The 18,848-nt window shown below is 34.3% G+C and overlaps 1 protein-coding gene across 1 annotated transcript in view; it reads right to left on the bottom strand.

Annotated features, from left to right (window-relative positions):
* The window catches only part of LOC145260326 (glucosamine 6-phosphate N-acetyltransferase-like), a 64,730-nt gene extending 51,458 nt beyond the window's left edge, over positions 1-13,272 (bottom strand). Inside the window, exon 1 of the mRNA XM_080118217.1 lies at positions 12,084-13,272. Within this exon, the coding sequence (XP_079974343.1) occupies positions 12,084-12,101 (18 nt within the window). The 5' untranslated portion in view covers positions 12,102-13,272. The remainder of the gene's footprint in view (positions 1-12,083) is intronic.
* Positions 13,273-18,848: the final 5,576 nt, after the last annotated feature.

Raw genomic sequence — 18,848 nt, 5'->3', positions numbered from 1 at the left:
TTTGGTCGTTTTGCCTTGTCTCTTGCATGCTTGTTCTGTTTATCTTTCTGTACACGGGTCCTCCTACACTGGAGAAAACCCCTTCTCCTCGTGTTTTGCGCTTAACTTGGAACTCAGGGACTTTGCGAGACAAATCCCGGATTTATTTTTTTTTTATTTTTATTTTTTTTTATTATTGTCACGCATAGGATATCGTCGTCCCCAACAAAAGCAAAGCTGGTTGGTTGGTTGTTTTTGTTTTACGGCATATCAACCTTATCAGGTTATTTAATGCCGAATCTAGTTATTTTGAGGAACGATTTTTTAATGGAGTATATTTGTTTTTTAAGTCGGATTCTATTTAACCCATAGTTGGGACCCTAACAGGTACTACCACTCCGGGTCAGAGTGGACCTGGGAGCAATGGCAATTAAAGGGTGGCTCCACACTCCCCAAGGCCCGCAAGCTGGGGCCTCACCGTCGGATATAGTTTTTAGGTCATATCCAGGACTCGAAAGCAGTGTCAGTAGAATGTATCATTTATGTTCCTTAACGCAGTTTTATTTAGCTAAATAAAAAGAGTTCTTGTCTAGATTTGGGCCTATAAAAAAAAAAAATTGGCACTTTTGCAGGACCATGACATGAGGTAAATGTGTGTATTTTAGTTTCAAGAATGGCCAATAGAGGGTATGTGTCAACCGAACAGGGGTCGATAACTCATGCCTTTCTCAAAGTTTGTGCAAAAACAATTCCTTGGAAGGTGTTTTTTTTCTTTTTAATAAATAAGGGAACTATCGCTTGTAACTGCAAAAATACTATAATCAAAAAGGTTTCAATGAAAATCACTCATTGGAAAAAACAATATTATTAAAAAAATTCTATAGATTTTTTTAAATAAATAAAAAAAAACTTCTATATTAAAATTATATTTTGCTACATTGACAAACAAAAATTATATTTTGATATGTTTATACAAGTGTACTGTAAAAACTTTTTTTAAAAAACTAAAAAAAAAAAAAATTATTATTAAGCCTCTATAAATGTTTCATGTTTTAAAATTTTGATATGTTTATACAATATTACTGAGGAAAAAAAATCTGTCCATAAAAAAAAAATTCTTAAACCTCTATAAACGTTTCACGTTTTTAAAATTCTATTTTGCTACATCGTTGAAAAAAAATATTAATACATTAAAATTATATTTTGATACAGTTTTTTACTCCATAAATATTTTAATTTTCATATATTTTTGTGTTATTTATTTCGTTATATATTGTAATTCTGCAGAAATAAGCAGGCTCCTCACTGGGCGGTTTATCTGCTCACGATTTTGTTTGAACCTATCAGATTGCTTGTTATTACTAACTGCCGTAGGTATTCTTGGCGCCAAATTTATCTTTTCAGATCACCAGTTTCGACAGACACAGGTTGAAATGGATGTATGAAACTCACTCGAGGCTTGTAGCCTCAAAAGCACTTTGTCTCATTGAGACGTTCTAATGCCCTAATGTGGGGCGAAATGTTATCATTTGCAAACACCAATACCTTATGTTGGGCGAAATATATTATCGCACACTGTTGTGCTCTGTGAATCTATTGCCTTTCATCATCACAATATAATGTCCCATAGAGACGAAATTAAGGTGTACAGTTTGGCCTGTAATTTGTCCGCTATTCAGACAGTTATCTACAGTAAACTATGAGGCTATAGAACTAACAGAATCCATCTTTGAAGCCATCACTGAACTCTTCAACCTATTGCAGCATTCTTCGTCAGTGGAGTTTTGTATCCAGCATTACGCAGAGATGAACTATTACCCTTTTCGTGTGTTACTGTCCCACTGACGAACTGCAGACACTTGTGTCCCTACGACGTAGACGCCCTCGACAAACCCGACAGGCAGCTAAATCCCACCCCCACACAGTAGAGATCCCTAGATGTAAAAGATCTTTCTAATCCAGTAGTGTTTTCCCCAGAACCGCTAGACTCTGGAATTCCATTCCAGGTCCCTGCTTCCCTAACTGTACTAACATGCAGAAGTTCAAGTGTAATGTGAACCGACATCTTGCTGCCCAAATCCCAACATAGTGCCCCAGTAGTTGCTGCCCCTGATAGTAGCCCCCTACACCAAAGTGGCAATTTGCCTTGTTTGGGGTGAAAATGTAAAAAAAAAAAAAAAAAAGTACGGCAGATAAAAATGACGAATCTTTTTGCAACTTGGATCTTTTTTGCTTTAATAAAATTTCCGTTGAAGTTTAAAAGGTGAGCCTGTTGTCATTTCTGATTGGTTTTCAGGGGCAAAACCAATGTGAGAGAATTTCTCAATATTTTTGCGTTATCATAAACACTTGTTTATATTTGAGGTTCACATAATGGCCGCTAGATGTCATTTCTCTTTCAAAGAGCAGGGGTCAATAACTCATCTCTGTTGCGCCCCAACACCACACCACCACTGCGTAAAAATTTTAAACTTTTATTGAAAAAAAAAAAAAAAAAAAAAAAAAAATGGTATTTTTTTTCACGAACCAACCTAGCGTAGTCTTAATCCGTTAAAAAAAAAAATCAAAATGTACATGTTATTATAGTAGCTAATACGTTTCAACGACCTTTAAAGATAATTATAAAAGAAGGAATTTTAAAAATATCTATATATTTCACAGTGAGGGATCACTTTCCTATAGAAATTTAACGTAAAATGAGCACTCACTTCTTGGCCACATTTTGGTGGTAGGAAGTGGGGAGGTAACGAGTGAGGTCATAAGTTTCAAATATTTTAAAAACACGTAGAAACACTTCAAATATTTGGGGGGGGGGGCTTAAAATTTATACCTTCACAATTTCCACTTTTTTTTTTTTTTTTAATAAAATTTATCTTAGCAGAAGGCCTCTCACGGTAAAATATTATTTCCTGATATTTTTAAGGCAGTTAAAGCACACAAAAAAAAAAAAAAAAAATCAATATTTGTAAGGGGTGCTCAGTTTCCTCCATATTGGAACTACTCGCTGAGAACATGCACACCCCACATATATAAAGGAAGTTTCATTTATTAATACAGGGTGGGTCACAAGTCACGCACCAAAGAATTAAGTGATGTGAAACTGTCAAATCTGCGGGGCAAAATATATTTTATTTACTTTGGGTATGAGATAAATCTTCTTTAATGATTGTATCAGTGTGTTCAACGTGCTTTTTCAGTTTATTGGTTAAGTTTGGTTTTAATAAATAACGTTTATTACTAGCAAAATTATTTAAAATCCTTTGGTGCGTGACTTATGACCCACCCTGAATAAGGGCAATGATATTGTTCAGTGTATTCCGTATTGTTTTCACTGGTCGTCATGTTTGTTTTCGCACGCGCAAATATTAGACGCACACATGCATGAAATTGCATAGTTTTCACTGGTTGCTTTGTTTTGTGCGTGCAAATATTGAATGCACGGGTGCTCAAAAACAAACATGGTGACCAGTGAAAACAATACGGACAATATCATTGCCCTTATATTAATAAACTAGCGCCCGATTTTTTTTTTTTTTTTAATTTTTTTTTTGAGGTGTGTGTAAAGTAAAAAATAATCCTGTTTAAATATAGAAATAAAAATAAAAACGATGTTAAACTTAAAAAAAAAAAAAAAAAAACGCGAACAAACATAAAACTTTTAAAAAAGAAATCGGAAAAACAAAGCATAAATCAGGAGAAAAAATGATGGACGTGTTCAGAAAAACAAAAAAAAAAAAAAAAAACATAGCGAAAAGCGAACAGCTAAAAAAAAAAAAAAAACATAGCGAAAAGCGAACAGCTAAAAAAAAAAAAAAAAAACATAGCGAAAAGCGAACAGCAAAAAAAAAAAAAAAAAAACATAGCGAACAGCTAAAAAAAAAAAAAAAAAACATAGCGAAAAGCGAACAGCAAAAAAAAAAAAAAAAAAAAACATAGCGAAAAGCGAACAGCTAAAAAAAAAAAAAAAAAAAAAAAAATAGCGAAAAGCGAACAGCTAAAAAAAAAAAAAAAAAAAAAAAAATGGCATGAATAACCCTTTGATTTTGTTAACTCCATGGTGCGTTTCACCCAGTAGAATTAAAATTCCATTCCAGTTTTTGTAAGTAACTACGAAGTAAAAAAAAAAAAAATAAAAAAATAAAAAAAATAAAAAAACGGTGTTTCTTTGTAACTGTCTCTTATGGACGATCCCGCAACGGTGTTAAGTGGTGGAGGGCGAAGGAGGAATTTATTAGAGAGAAAAGATTTTACCACTTCAATTGATCTTAACCGATTTTGGCCGTGAACTCTCAGCAGATAGAATATAGAAATCTATGATTATCGAGGAAGTGGATAGGTAATAGGCTTATAACACACCTCAGATTCGGAAGGGGTTCGGTTTCACATACAATGTTCTAGTAAATAGATCCCCGATTTTTAGAACTGAATTACAACCTTGTTTTTATGTTGGCTTCTACAGCCTTCTTCCCGCCTTTATCTTTTCTTTGCAAATTTCACTTAGAGAAAAGTTGGGTCTGTCGCCTCCCTCGTCACTATTTTGCACCATTTCACTACCTTCGTTAACCTTGTGTGATGTTTTACAAGGCGCATGAATACATGGCGGACACTTTAAATTATTAGAAATATTTTTCATAAAATAAAAAAAATACTTTTCATCTCATTTAATAGTAAAAGTAAGTTTTCACGAACAGTTTACAAAAACATTTTCATGTTTTTTGTTCTTTTGTTTTCTTTTTTTTGGGGGGGGGATTCAATTATAGAACTTGTATAGTTTTTAACAGGTGCTTCTGCAGTTTCATTGACCGTTTTTCCGTAAGTAATGCACCGACATTAACCAAACAGAAGAACCGTTTAATATTTCACAAACCTTCTGTTTACATTGGTGGAGGTGAGGTAAGGGAGAGGGACCCCCTCCACTGCCCTACTCCAATGAAAGCAGAATGTTTGCGAAATATTAAACGGTTCTTCTGCTCGATTAAGGTCAGCGCATTACTTACGGAAAAACGGTTAATTAAACTGCAGAAGCACCGGTTACAAACTATACAAGTTCTATAATTGAATACTCCCCCCCCAAAAAAAAGAACGAGAAGCAAAAGTATGTTTTTGTAAACCGCTCGTGAAAACTTAATCTTTTAGATTAATTAAAACTTAATTAAAACTTAATCTTTTAGATTAATTAAAACTTAATTAAAACTTAATCTTTTAGATTAATTAAAACTGAATTAAAACTTAATCTTTTAGATTAATTAAAAAGCATTAAAAACTGCGTAACACAAAAGTGAATCGCATTTTTTTAAAAACTTTTATTTCAAATGCACGCTAAAGATTCCTTCGTGATGTTACAAGTCACTTTACTATGTGCGTTCACACGCATCATGTAAGAAAACATTACTGCGTGTTCACGTGCAGCGTTAAAGGCGGTGAAATGGCACAAAATAGTCTTAGGATCTAGGGGTTAATACCATGCAAACGGTAAATTTGCGACGGGTTTGGATATCAAATAAGTTGTCAGTGATCCCGAAAACTACAAAAAAAAAAATTATTGGTTGGTGTTCTGTGGTAGTTAAAGTAAACATTTACTTTATTTTTAAAATAATATCTTCCAGGTTAAATTCAAGTCTTACGCTATCTTTTATTAAATTGTTAGATGAAAGTACAGAATAGTTACAAAACACCCCCCCCCGCCTCCATGGTAAATAATAAGTTCCTAAATAATAGCGTTATTATTTCAATACGGGTCGTTAAATGCAAAAGTACCTTTTTTTTTTGTCTTTTTTTTTTTTTTTTTTTTTGGCTTAAGTAATTATATGTGAATTCATGTAATCTGATGTAGAAATAGTTAAAAAAGGTGAAAAAAAAAAAAAATTGTCGCCAGGGAGGAGAGGGGGTGATTGTTGAGGTGCACCTAAAATTTTACTTTTTTTTGGACTAGCAGTTCAGCTCGGCTTTGCTCGAGCCCTATATACTGTTCATAACTTTATGTGCATATGTGTATATAAATATATATATTAAAAAGTTTGACTCATGTCCAGGTAACCTATATTTTCAATTGTTCAGCCCCAAAATTGGCGGAGGAGTTTAGTGGAGTCTGCAAAGGTCAACTCTTTCAACTTTGACCTATTAGCAGCCAAATTTCCGCCCAAAAACTAATTAAAAAGCGTTGCTGCATGTCTGAATACCCTTTACGTAAAATTTTAGATGTTTAGACCCAAAATTGGCTTAAGAGTTTGCTAGGGACCACAAAGGTCCAATCTTTTAAACTTTGACCCCTTGACAGCCAAATTTTCGGCCGATTAAAAAAGCTTGTCCTATGTCTGAATACACTTTATGTAAAATTTCAAATATTTAGACCAAAAATTGGCTGAGAGGTAAATTTTTTAAAACTTTGACCCCTTAACATTTTTTTTTTGGGGGGGGGGAGGGTTTCAAATCAAATTAAAGTTTGATACATGTCCACCTACATTTAAAATTTCAAGTGGTTAGACCCAAATTGGAAGAGGAGTTCAGTAGAGTTTTCAAAGGTCAAATCATTGAACTTTAACCCCTTGACAGCCAAATTTCTGACCAAAAACCGATTAAAAAGATTTTCCCCAAATCTCAATACCTCTTATGCCAAATCTCGAGTATCTAGACAGAAAATTGACAGTTATTTGGTAGGGAAATGCACACACAGCCATTTTCACTTTTCTAGATATATAGATAATATGGTAGATTAGTGTCTAATCGATAAATTGAATAGAAAAAAAATGTGTGGGTGGGGTGGGTATACATTGTATAAGTCAACCCTAGTTTGTGTGTGTGTTAACAGATTAAAAATATCAGAAAATAATATTCAACAGTGAGACCTTTTCTCAAGGTAAATCTTATTTAAAAAAAAAAAAAAAAAAAAAAAAGTGGAAATTGTGGAGTTATAAATGTTAAGTTCTTACGTTTGTATCAGAGTGAGGACGAAACCGAGCTAAGTGAAACAGCAACTTTATTGAGCGGCCATTTTACATTAAGTAATCTTCCCCTTTTGTAAGAGTTATTTAGGGAGGGCAGTGGTAGAGGTTGGTTACACGCAATAACCCCCCCCCCCGGCGCCACATCAGAATGTTTATTCCTTTTGTTTTCTTAGATGGGAATGGTAGGGATTGGATTTTAAATAGCAACATGAAGGAGGGTGGATTGTTAACTGTTGTAGCGTGGTCAGCCGTTGGCTGTCATTCCTTTCATAAATGCTTTCTTCAGCTGACTAGTTTTCCTTTGCAATCCTCTCTGATGTATGGGTTTGTCAGGCTGTATTTGGGATTGAGGATGGGCATCATCTGCGCATGTCCTCTGATGGTGTCCTGGAAAGGAGTGTTTTGTGTTTTGCACAGGAATTGCTTGTTTTGGCGGTTGTCCGTCTCTTGCCTCTACTTCATATGCTCTACCAATCATTCGTTTTCGGACTGTTGCTTTCATCCACTCTCTTGTGATTGGCTGGCTGGGCTCTAAGATTGTCACTGATGATGACGCCTTTCAGCTCTTTTCTCATGGAGCTTGCTTTCCTGTTTTCCCCGTTTCATCAGTTGAGAGTGGGTAGAGGAGCTTAAGTTTTAATTCGACAGCTGGCACTCTTGATCGTGTCCTTTTACTAAAGAGTCTTTGTGCTGGGCTGGTGCTTAGTCCTTTGGTTGGCGCATTTGCGTAGGTTCAACAGCCCTAAGAATGGACCTCCTGACGCTTTGCAGAAGAGGCATTTGGTGATTTTTTTTTTTTTTTACTGCTGTTTCAGCAGCAATTTCTTTGGCTGTTTCGTGTTTGAACAGCCGCAAATTTTCTGACCCCCCCCCCATGTTTGAAATGTTTCTATGTGTTTTTACAATGTTTGAAACTTATGACCCCACCTTGTTCCCCTCCTTGCCACCAAACTTTGTTGTTTTTTTTTTGGGGGGGGGGGGGAATTTCACCCCTAACAAGACACATTGCCACTTTGATGGCTACTATCTGGGGCATTAGGTTGGCGACTCTTTTTTTGAACACTGTATAAGAGTGAGAGGCTAGTAGCAGATGCACCAGCCCAAACGTGACAACAATACTCCATGCATGGTATCCGAATGGCGGCTTTGTAGAGATACAAGATACTCTCAAGCGTAAGTAACTTTCTAGCGCGGTATAGAGAGACGGCATTGGTAATGCTTTCAATGTATGTTTCAACTCGTGTTCCCTGTGAATGTTAAGCGGAGGAGTTTGAACGAAGTAGTTTTAAGTATTTTTTTTTTTTTTTTTTACTTGGACTACTTCAGGACTATGCCTAGGAAAGATAAGATGTTGGTTTACATTACATTTAAACTTCTGCATATCAGTACAGTCAGGGAAGCAGGAAGGAAATTTCAAAGTCTAGCAGTTCTAGGGAAGAAATTATCATAGTATGGACCTCAGTGAAGGGGCGAGATTTTGTTGCTAAGCAAGTAATGTATAATTAGCTATGACTACTAGTAGTTGAGAAGTAGTTTTGTAATTATTAAAGGAAAGAAGCTTAGTTTTGGCAGCATTGAATGTTACCATCCATTTTTGTCCCCATCAAATGCTTATGGACACAGGCCTCGTTGACCACTACGTGGCCAAGAAATGGGTGCTTATTTTACGTTAAATTTATAGAGGAAAGTGTCCCCCATTGTAAAACATTTTTTATTTTTTTTAATTCCTTTACATATTATCTTTAAAGGCGGTTCAAACGTATTAGCCAAAAAAGATTTTAATTTCTTTTTAGGGGGTAGAACTACGCTGGGTTAGGTCGTAATATATATATATATATATATATATAACTACATTTACTCACATAAAATTAATATACGAAAGTATAGATTTATGCGTAAGCTTTAAGTATTTACTTCAAAAGTGCTCAATACGTAGGTAGAGCTAGTTAGTAATTTATAAAATATATATGGCGATTAAGCTTAATCGCCATATATATTTTATAAATATCTTGTTTTCTATTTATCTTCACATAGCAATTTACTTAAAACAAAAACTATTTTTGGCTATTTTGACTGATAGCGTTCGATGATGGCCAAAATCACCTGGTAAATCAAAATTGCGAAATATGAAACGCCGGGCATGAGAAACGAAACATGCGTTCCAGCTATTGAAAGATAATTATTCATTTAACTGGTGGAATTTGAATAAAAATAATGAAACAAATAAATAAAACCTTTTTTTTTTTTTTTTACCATTGTAAATCTTTTTTCTTCTCTTCCCGACTATTTATTACGTACAAAGTGGTAATATATATATATATAACAAATAAATGTTATTAAAGGCAAGATAAGTTACTCTTCTACCTAACTGGATAAGTTTGTAGTTTTTTTTTATTCATTTTATGGACAACAAATGACCGCTATTTTTTAAATCGTATTTCCAAGTTTAATTAAAGTTTTATGATATGTTTTTTTTTTTTTTTTTTTTTTTTTTTATTCAATTGTTGGTTGGTTGGTTGTTTTTGTTTTACGGCATATCAACCCTTTTCGGGTTATTTAATGCCGAATCCAAAGATTTTGAAGAAAATTTTTTTAATAGAATATATTTGTTTCAAAGTCAGTTTAATTTAACCCATAGTTGGGACCCTAACAGGTACTACCACTCCGGGTCAGAGTGGACCTGGGAGCAATGGCAATTAAAGGGTGGCTCCACACTTCCCAAAGCCCACAAGCTGGGGCCTTACCACTGGATATAGTTTGAGGTCATATCCAGGAGTCCAGGACCCCCATTGAGGGGCTTTTACCCTCTGCAGGGGGGCAGTCAGTGTATTCTAATGCCTCACCGACAGGGCCGTTTATTCAATTGTAAGGTTAAAGTACAGAATAGGGACAAAACACCCTCCCCTCCCCATGTTAAGAATGGCTTTTTTAAATAATAACGTTATTATTTCAGCACGTATCAAGTGCACTAGCACCAATAAAATAAAAAGTAAACTACTTGATCAAATTAAGTGCAATTTTTTTTTTTTTCGGAGAACTTAATTCCATAACAAGTACGTACAATATAACTTTTTCATTTTTTTTAATGTCTTGATTAAACTGTATAAGAACCGTTTAATTTAAATTCTTGTGAAATAGTATTTTAAATATTTCTTTTAGTTTTTTTATGTAACATTTATTAAAAAAAAAAATAGTTTCAAATTTACAACGCCCTTGGGGGGGGGCAAGAAACAAAACAAAAAAGTCGATTTTATTATTCTATTATTGTTATTCAAATTCCAATCAAATGAACGATTCTTTTTCAATAGCCGAAACGGCGAAACGCGTGTTCCGTCTCATATGCCCGATGTTTCTGTTTCATATTTCGCAATTTTGATTTACCAGGTAATTTCGGCCATTATTTTTTTTTTCGAACGCTATCAGTCAAAATAGCCCGATTTTTATGGTATATTTTGTTATCCTGAAAAACAGCAAGTTCGTTTTCATATTTTAAAATATTAATCAGAAGTTACTTTTCCAGGGCATTCATCGTCAAACAATGTAAACAAAGACGGACGAAACCTGATTTTAACCACTATTTTTTTGTTTTACATTTTAAAAAGTCCCCAAATTTTGTTATTTTATCTCGTTTGTTTACAATTTAACGCTGTATTTTGAATTATCTCTGGCAGTCCTCGCATCGTCGGCATTTTCCGGCTGTTTTCGTAACCATGTGGCAAGTTTTTGTCTTTTTTTTCTGCTAACATTTTGGCGTCATTTTTTTTTTTGTCTTTATTTTCTTTAAAAATAAATAAATAAATGTATGAATTAATAAAAAAAATTGACTTCCAAACATTTATTAGTCTGCTATCCCCGTGTCCGAAAAGTAAAATGTAATATTTTGTCTGCGCGACTGTTAAATACAACAATAGAAAACAATTACAAAAACAAAAACTACAACACAACAATGTAAATAAATCAGTAAAGTTTTTGTTTTCCGTTTTAGTAAATCGAGTTTAATTTGACGTTGTCGCTTTGTTTACACGGTCATCCTAACACGTTACCAAATTTAACTGAGGTAACACAAGAACTGACATGGGGGTTGATCTATACATGCATCTTAAATTTTTATGAATATTTGTTAACTTTTTGTTATTTATATATTTAAAATTGCAATGCCATTGAAAAAATGGTAAAGTTATACAAACACCGTGACAGCGAATTAACCCTAACCCTAAACCCTAACCCTAACCCTAACGCTGTCACGGTGTTTGTATAATAATACCGAAAAAATAGAACTGGAATCAGAAAAATGAACTTTTTAAAGTGTTGATTTCTATTTTATTTTAATGGCTGTTAAAAAAAATTAATAAACTTTCCAGTCGAATATTTTGCGACGAAAATAAAATAAAATTTATTCTTGTTCTCAAATGAGACTTTTTGTCTTGAAATAAAATCCTCAGTTACTTTTAAACTTGCATAAAACTTTACTTTAATGTTAACTTTATTAACGAACGCAGCCATTTTTTTTCGATAGTTTTCACCTCGTCTATTTTGCCGTTTAAATTCGGTAAAGATTTTTTGCTGTTAAAAGAATGTTTAAAATTTATTTTGTGTTGAAATAATTAAAAAAAAAAAATGTAATATTAAAACAAATTTTTAAATGATAAAAATATTTTGCGTAAACAAAAACAACGTGGCTGCCAGCGATTAAAACGTTGACTAAAATCAGATTTTCAAGACTTTAAAAATCAAATTATAATTTATAACTTTATTAGAAGTAAATTATAATTTTATTTCAGGACTAGAGATACAATTTAAAAACCAAGAATTTAGATGAAGAATAGCGAAATAGGCAAGATGTTTTAACCGTCTCTATAGTTAAATAACCAAAATAAATAAAATAATCATAAAGTTAAAAATTAAAATCAAATGTGATTTTTAAATTTAATTTATCTTTTTCTTTGTAAATCTATCTCCTTTAAGAGATTAAAAATAGAAAGGTGAAACGACGCAGTAACACCGTGTTTTTCTGCTTGTTTGTTTTTGACACCTGTAAAAACTTTTTTCACCTTTTCATGTAAAAAAACAAACAAACAATATCTTTATTTAAAAAAAAAAAAAGATAAATTTAAAAATAAGAAAATAAAAAAATGATCAGAAATAACTTTTTTTACTTACCTGCATATTTGCCTCCATAGTGACTGACACTGAGTGACAGTGAAGTTGTCTGATCACAAAATGCAGAAAAAAAGCTTTAAATAAAAAAGAAAAAGCGGAACAATCCCAAAGGAGTGACAGGTTTGATTCGAATTATGATATTTTTAATAACAACGATATTGATTGATTTGTGAGAAAAAAAACTAAGAAATTTGTGATCTTGCGTTAATAATTCTTAAATAAAAGCAAAAGCGCTGTTTTAAATTACGATATTATTTTTAATATATTATAACGATCATATTTTAAATACTTATATTTTTTTTTTAAGTAAAAAGAGATTTAAAATAAGGATATTATTGCAATTAATTTAAATATTATAACTATTTTAAATAACGATATAGCGATTGATTTGCGAAAAAAAAAAAAAAAAGAGCTTTGCGTTATTTTTTCTTCTTGTTAAAACTTTAACCGCAAAATTATCAAAATATAACAATCTACGTCCGCAATTTTGTGAAAGTTGCTTATAAAATGTCAATGCGCGTTATTAAACTTTTTCTCTTTCTCTTTTAAACGTTAAGGAAGACACGTTGCTCATCCGCATAAATCACAGTTTAAAAGAGGACAGGTGTTTAAAAATGAATAATAAAAATAAAAACTTTAAAAAAAAAAAAAAGAGAGAAAAAATAAATAAACTACTTTTCTGACCAACACAACTGGCCAGTCTGCAAATGGATTATGTCAAAAATTTTCTTTAAAAACCGGTTCAACTTTTCTTACATTTTGACATTTTCAAAGATTCGAAAATAACGCTCGCAATAATTTTAAAGCAATTTAAAAATTTATCATGTAAAAAAAATTAAATTATCATTCGAAGTAAAATCCTTTTTTTTTTTCTTTTTCTGCAAGCTGGTGATATTGATGTTTTATTATTGTTGAAAATTTAAATTTAAACAGGAGATCATTAGTTCGAAACGTATGAAATAAAAATATTAATTTATATGTACATATATATATATATATAATAATAATAAATTCGGAATCGATTCTAGAAATTTTTAAAGAATTGAATTAGTTGAAGACGGAAAGTACAAAACGACCTTATGAAAAAAAAAAAAAAAAAAAGGTAGCGCTGATGATTGACACCGACAAAGGGACATAACTCTGGCATTTCCACCTCCCGCCCTCACATCTTATCAACTTATGACGTAAGATAAGGTTACGCCAACAGTAACACTAGTTATTCGTGTAAAAATAGTACAAAATCTGACACGAGGACGAAAAGGGGCGGGGACTGGTCATATTTAGTTTAACTTAGTTGACACAGTCATCGCCTTAAACATTTCTATCACCAAAACGTCACAAGCATACTTGGCAGTCACTTGCCTCGCCACGTGGGTACCTCTCTCCTACCGCGGAAGATGTGACACAAGTTCAGCAGGTAGGGATTAAAAAGCCAGCGCCCAAGAGGTAGAGCATTTTGACCTACAAAAACGACAGAGGAGCCTCATTGGCATTACCCGGTAGGGGTGCCCTCGGTTGATTGGCAATAAACTAACTCTTTTTCAAAGAAAATTACAATTGCCCATAATCATATCGCACCCAACAGAAAAAAAAAGACCATCTAACTTAAATGGATCAGACTCTGTTTAACTGATTGTCGAGAACGTATCCTCGATGTTGCATGAAAGAGGTTGAGTTGAACAAAATTTCTGTTATTAATGTGGGGAAAATCCAACTCCCCCAAAAAAGCGCGCTCTGGATTGGAACAAAAAAATAAAAATTGCCTTAATCTAGAAGGACCGTACACAAAAAAAAATTAAGTATAACATAAAAACAGATATTACACTTTGAATTATTTATATGCAAAATTAATATAATTATTACTATGATTATTTTTTAATACCTACAGACACTAGTGTTTCATCCTTTTGGGAATCATCAGTGCATGGAGTTACGATTACAGCTGGTTGGAAGATTTGAACCCGACCACAAAGCCATCTCTGACACCATTAGCAAGGAACAAACCACTCAGCCAACGTTAACCGCGAGAAATACAGTTGAAATTAACATTTATATTAATGTCTAGACGACTAAAGTGATCTTATGATTACAACATCATGATCTGTGCATGCGAGCTTAAGTGACCAACTCTCATTTCAACTTAAAAGTGCTCAACAATAAGAACAGACTTCTTAAAGAGGCTGACATAATTATTACTATAATTATTTTTAATACCTACAGATACTAGTGTTTCATCCTTTCAGGAATCATCAGTGTAGGATATATATATATATATATATATATATATATATATATATATATATATATTGTTTTAGACAAATCAGGCAGAAGGCCTTAAGATCATTAATTTCTCATCTACCAAAACAAAATCGCTCAATAAATTACGTACCGGGCATTCAAAAGTGAGGTCCCAATTTCGGAACATTGAAGAGTGTGGTGTGACCCATTATTCCCAGATCGACTAGGGATTTTATAGACTAATTATCTGGTCTCTGTTGATTGTGGTGTAATGCTGTTCCTCTTTCTTTGAGAAGGGATTAAGTTATTGCTAATCGCCTGAGGCGCCCTTACCGGGGAATGCCGACAGGGTTGACCAGACATTTTTTTTTTTCAGGTTAGAGTACCCTTCCTTGAAGGGGCTGACCTCAATTCTTTCAGTGGGAGAGAAATAAATATCTTCATTCCGGACACAGGAGTCGTAGTATCTGTTGGGGTTCCAGTTATTTGTCTCCTCAGAAGGGCAAAGTTAACCACAAGATTTTTTTGTTCTTTAGAGAATATTCAGTTTTTCAAAAAGAAGCACTGGACGCGACAAAAAATTTAAATTGCCTCAGTCAAGAAAGATTTCTCCTACTCTGACTGAGAATACTTTCATCCTGGTCCGAAGGGAAAACTGACAGGCGCACATCAATGGGTTAGTAGAATTTATCCGAGGTACAACACTAAACTGTTTTGAATATCCTTGGGCAAGGTGTTCATTCCTAAAATATAAATATCAAATAAAATTTTATAATTATTCTTTTTGGTGATTTTACAGAATTTGGACCTAACCTAACCGACTTTTTCCAAAGTAAAGTTAAGGAGGCTTAGCCTTATTTTAAACTAGGGGAATGGAAGCTTAGCCTGCACTTCTCGAACGATCCTAATTTTCCATTGTCAAGGTGTCATTTTTACTTATTTATTCACTTTGCCATTTTTACCGGTGCCATTTTTACTGAATACCGTCTTGGATACCCTATCCCATCAGAGCTAAAATTCATCATTCCCTGCCTTTCTACCTTTTTTTTTTCTGCTACCCTATTTCTTAACGCTACCAACTATTCAAGTTGTCTTAATCACTCTAGGTATGACAAAAAACTGCATCCGGTCACACAACCCCAATTTGGAAACTTTAGGGAATCCTTTAGTCATCCTTATTTGCAGGACCACTTTATGCGAGAGATAATTTTTACCAAATACATTAAAATTAAATTTTCTGTCGATCTGTATTTTCAAAATTTTGTTGAAATCTTTTAGATACAAGGCGGAACTATAAATTTGTCGCCCTAAAGAAAACAATACTACAGCTTCATTTGAAAACTTTTATTGAAAAAATCAATTCAGGTAACTTGATTATGTAGTAGAACTGACATCTATTCAATGTAGCCGCTTTCAGCCTCAATCACTGCCTTGATACGGGTTCAGAACTGGGAACATACCTTTTCCACAAGCGCTGGCAGCATCGGCGGTGATCAGGCTGGCTTTGGTGTTGTGGGAGGTCATGTTGGTGATGTTCTTGACGTATGACCAAATGAAGTAGTTCAGCGGGTTCGGGTTAGGGAAGGAGGGAAGGGCCAGTGAGAAAAGGGTGCAAAGCTGTAGCACTCCTTCTGCTGCCACATCTAGGGTCTGCCAGCGGCCACCTGATTACACCAGGAGATCACCACACTCTTCGGTACATCCAGTACACTTTGGTGTTCACTTTCAAGCCAACTTTGAAGATGTGAGGTGGTATTATGTGGCCCTCACTTAAAATCACACCAAAAACCATAACCGTGGCTGGAAACTTTGTTGACCTGTGCCCTCAAGCATTGAACTATTCGGATTTGTATTTTGATTGGCAATGGTCCTGTTGTCATAACTTGGACTCATAGAGCATGAGTTGTACAGCCGTACATCTTCGACCTCACTCGATGAACATTGTGTCACTTTCAGACATGATAGAAGGCTCCTGTCGTTTTCTAGATTTGTATAAAACTGACCAAATAAAAAAAAAAAATGATCAACATAAAAAGGAAACCGGTTTTCATCAAACGGAAATGGAATCATGTCATCTTTTCTAGGGAGACAATTTTATTGTTACACCCTGTACAGTTAAAATTCAACATGACAACCTCATTTTTGTTGTTGTTGTTGAGCATCATTTATTTCAAATGAATCAGATGATTTTTGTTGGCATCGCCCCCCCCCCCACACAATATCTTTCTTGTTAGAATTCTTTCCAGAAAGACACCAGATACTTTTGGGAGAGACCATGTGAAGATTTCCTACATTCCTAAGTGAAAATGTTTCAGTGGAATAAATGGAATTTGAACTTGCCAAGCCCAGATTGTCAATCGATACGATTAACTATTAGTTTGGTGCAAAAACGATATCGTTTCTCATATTATGTTGCTTTCATATATGACTGGCGGGGGTACTTGGCGTTGCCCAGTTGTTTGGAGGCGTGTGTTGAGTGCGAAAAAAATGTGTTAGTAGGCAGGCAGGCTTGAACCTGCGACGCGAAGGTGGAAATAAAAGTGAAAGAAAATGTGACATTTTACCGCTACGCTACGAAGCCATAGGAAGTGAAAAGCATCCAAATTTAGTGATGTCAATCAAAAAGTTGACTTGCTAAATGAATGAGTTCATACGGGTGAAGAAATAAACGTTGGCTTAAAGCCAGTTCAGCTTTCCACCGTTTCATTTGTTTCACCATGATGTTGGGGAAATCAAGCTACCCCGAAAAAAGTGGAACTCTCAAATGAATAGCAATTGTTTGATATGAAGGGTTTTCCCCACATTGATCAAAGCTAATTGCTTTCAAGACGTCCCGGCACAAAAGGCCGTTGACGCCTTTGCATCGGTGAATTTAGCTTTATTTATACAAAAAAGCCGAACAAACATGCGACAGAACAAAATAGTGTGAATTTTGTAAAAGTCATTCAAATAAAAGATATAGACGATCGCCATTCGCAAATCATTTTGCTCTAGGGAGTATATAAGAAGTTCTAAAGAATAGTACCACCACCCCCCGAGAACCCTCGCAAAATAAGCCTTTGCTAGAATACAAAAACGTGTGCAGCCGTTCTACTTTATATATATATATAGATTTCTGAATGAAGTCATTTATATATATATATATATATAACCATGTTGTACATCATTTTGAAGTGTTATTTGTTACTGTTCTCAATCCGCTCATTCATTTTTTTGTAGGCTTTTTAACAGCATGGACAAAAATCGAATCTGCACGATTTTCTTGTTCCAGTTCAAACTAGGCCGAAAAGCTGCTGAGACAGCTCATGATATCAATGATGCGTTTGGCTGAGGAACCACTAACAAACGTGTGGCACAAAGGTGGTTCAAGAAATTTCGCAATGGTGACGAGAGCCTCCAAGGGCCGACTGCAGTTGATAACGAACATTTGAAAGCCTTAATTGAAGTCAATCCTTGCAAAACCACATGAGAAGTTGCTATTGAACTCACTGTCAACCACCCAACAGTTGTTCGCCATTTAAAGCAAATAGGGAAGTCAAAAAAGCGAGATAAATGGGTGGCACATGAATTGAATGATAATAAATGGGTGCCACATGAATTGAATGGTGATAAATGTGTGCCACATGAATTGAATGGTGATAAATGTGTGCCACATGAATTGAATGATGATAAATGGGTGCCACATGAATTGAATGATGATAAATGGGTGCCACATGAATTGAATGATGATAAATGGGGGCCACATGAATTGAATGATGATAAATGGGTGCCACATGAATTGAATGATGATAAATGGGGGCCACATGAATTGAATGATGATAAATGGGGGCCACATGAATTGAATGATGATAAATGGGGGCCACATGAATTGAATGATGATAAATGGGGGCCACATGAATTGAATGATGATAAATGGGGGCCACATGAATTGAATGATGATAAATGGGTGCCACATGAATTGAATGATAATAAAAAAAAATTGTTGCTTTGAGATGTCTTCTACGCTCCTTCTGCACAACAAAAACGACCCATTTATTGAGCGAATTATGCCGTGTGGTGAGAAGTGGATCCTCTATGACAACCAGCGATGTTTACCACAGGGGTTGGGTGCTGGAGAAGCTCCACAACACTTTCCGAAGTTGAAATTGCACCAAAAAAAGGTTATGGTGACTGTTTACAATCTTTACCGGACACCTGGTTTTTATGAAGTCTGCTATTTCTTCCTTCAGCTGACTAAGATCCCTTTTTTCTCTTCTCTTTTTCCTTCCCCCCTCTTTCTTCTGAAATCCCTTTCTTTTTCCCCCCCACCCCAAGAAATTTACTTTTACAATCCCATTCCAGCATCATTTAAATTATTTCTTGTTATAATTTCAACTTTCTGGGAGATCTTCCATTGATATGTGTTCACAATTTCCCCATAACTCCGACCCAAGAAAGCAAACATATCATTTTGCGATTTTTCTTTTATGGGAATCTATTATCAATAATAATTAAACAAAACAAAATTTAGTTTTTGTTTTTCAAATA

Source organism: Euprymna scolopes, chromosome 36, assembly GCF_053919585.1.
Source record: "Euprymna scolopes isolate OS-2025 chromosome 36, ASM5391958v1, whole genome shotgun sequence".
In the NCBI taxonomy this organism is placed as follows: Eukaryota; Metazoa; Mollusca; class Cephalopoda; order Sepiida; family Sepiolidae; genus Euprymna; species Euprymna scolopes.
Note: the sequence above shows the minus strand (reverse complement) of the source record. Positions and strands in the feature narration are given on the sequence as shown.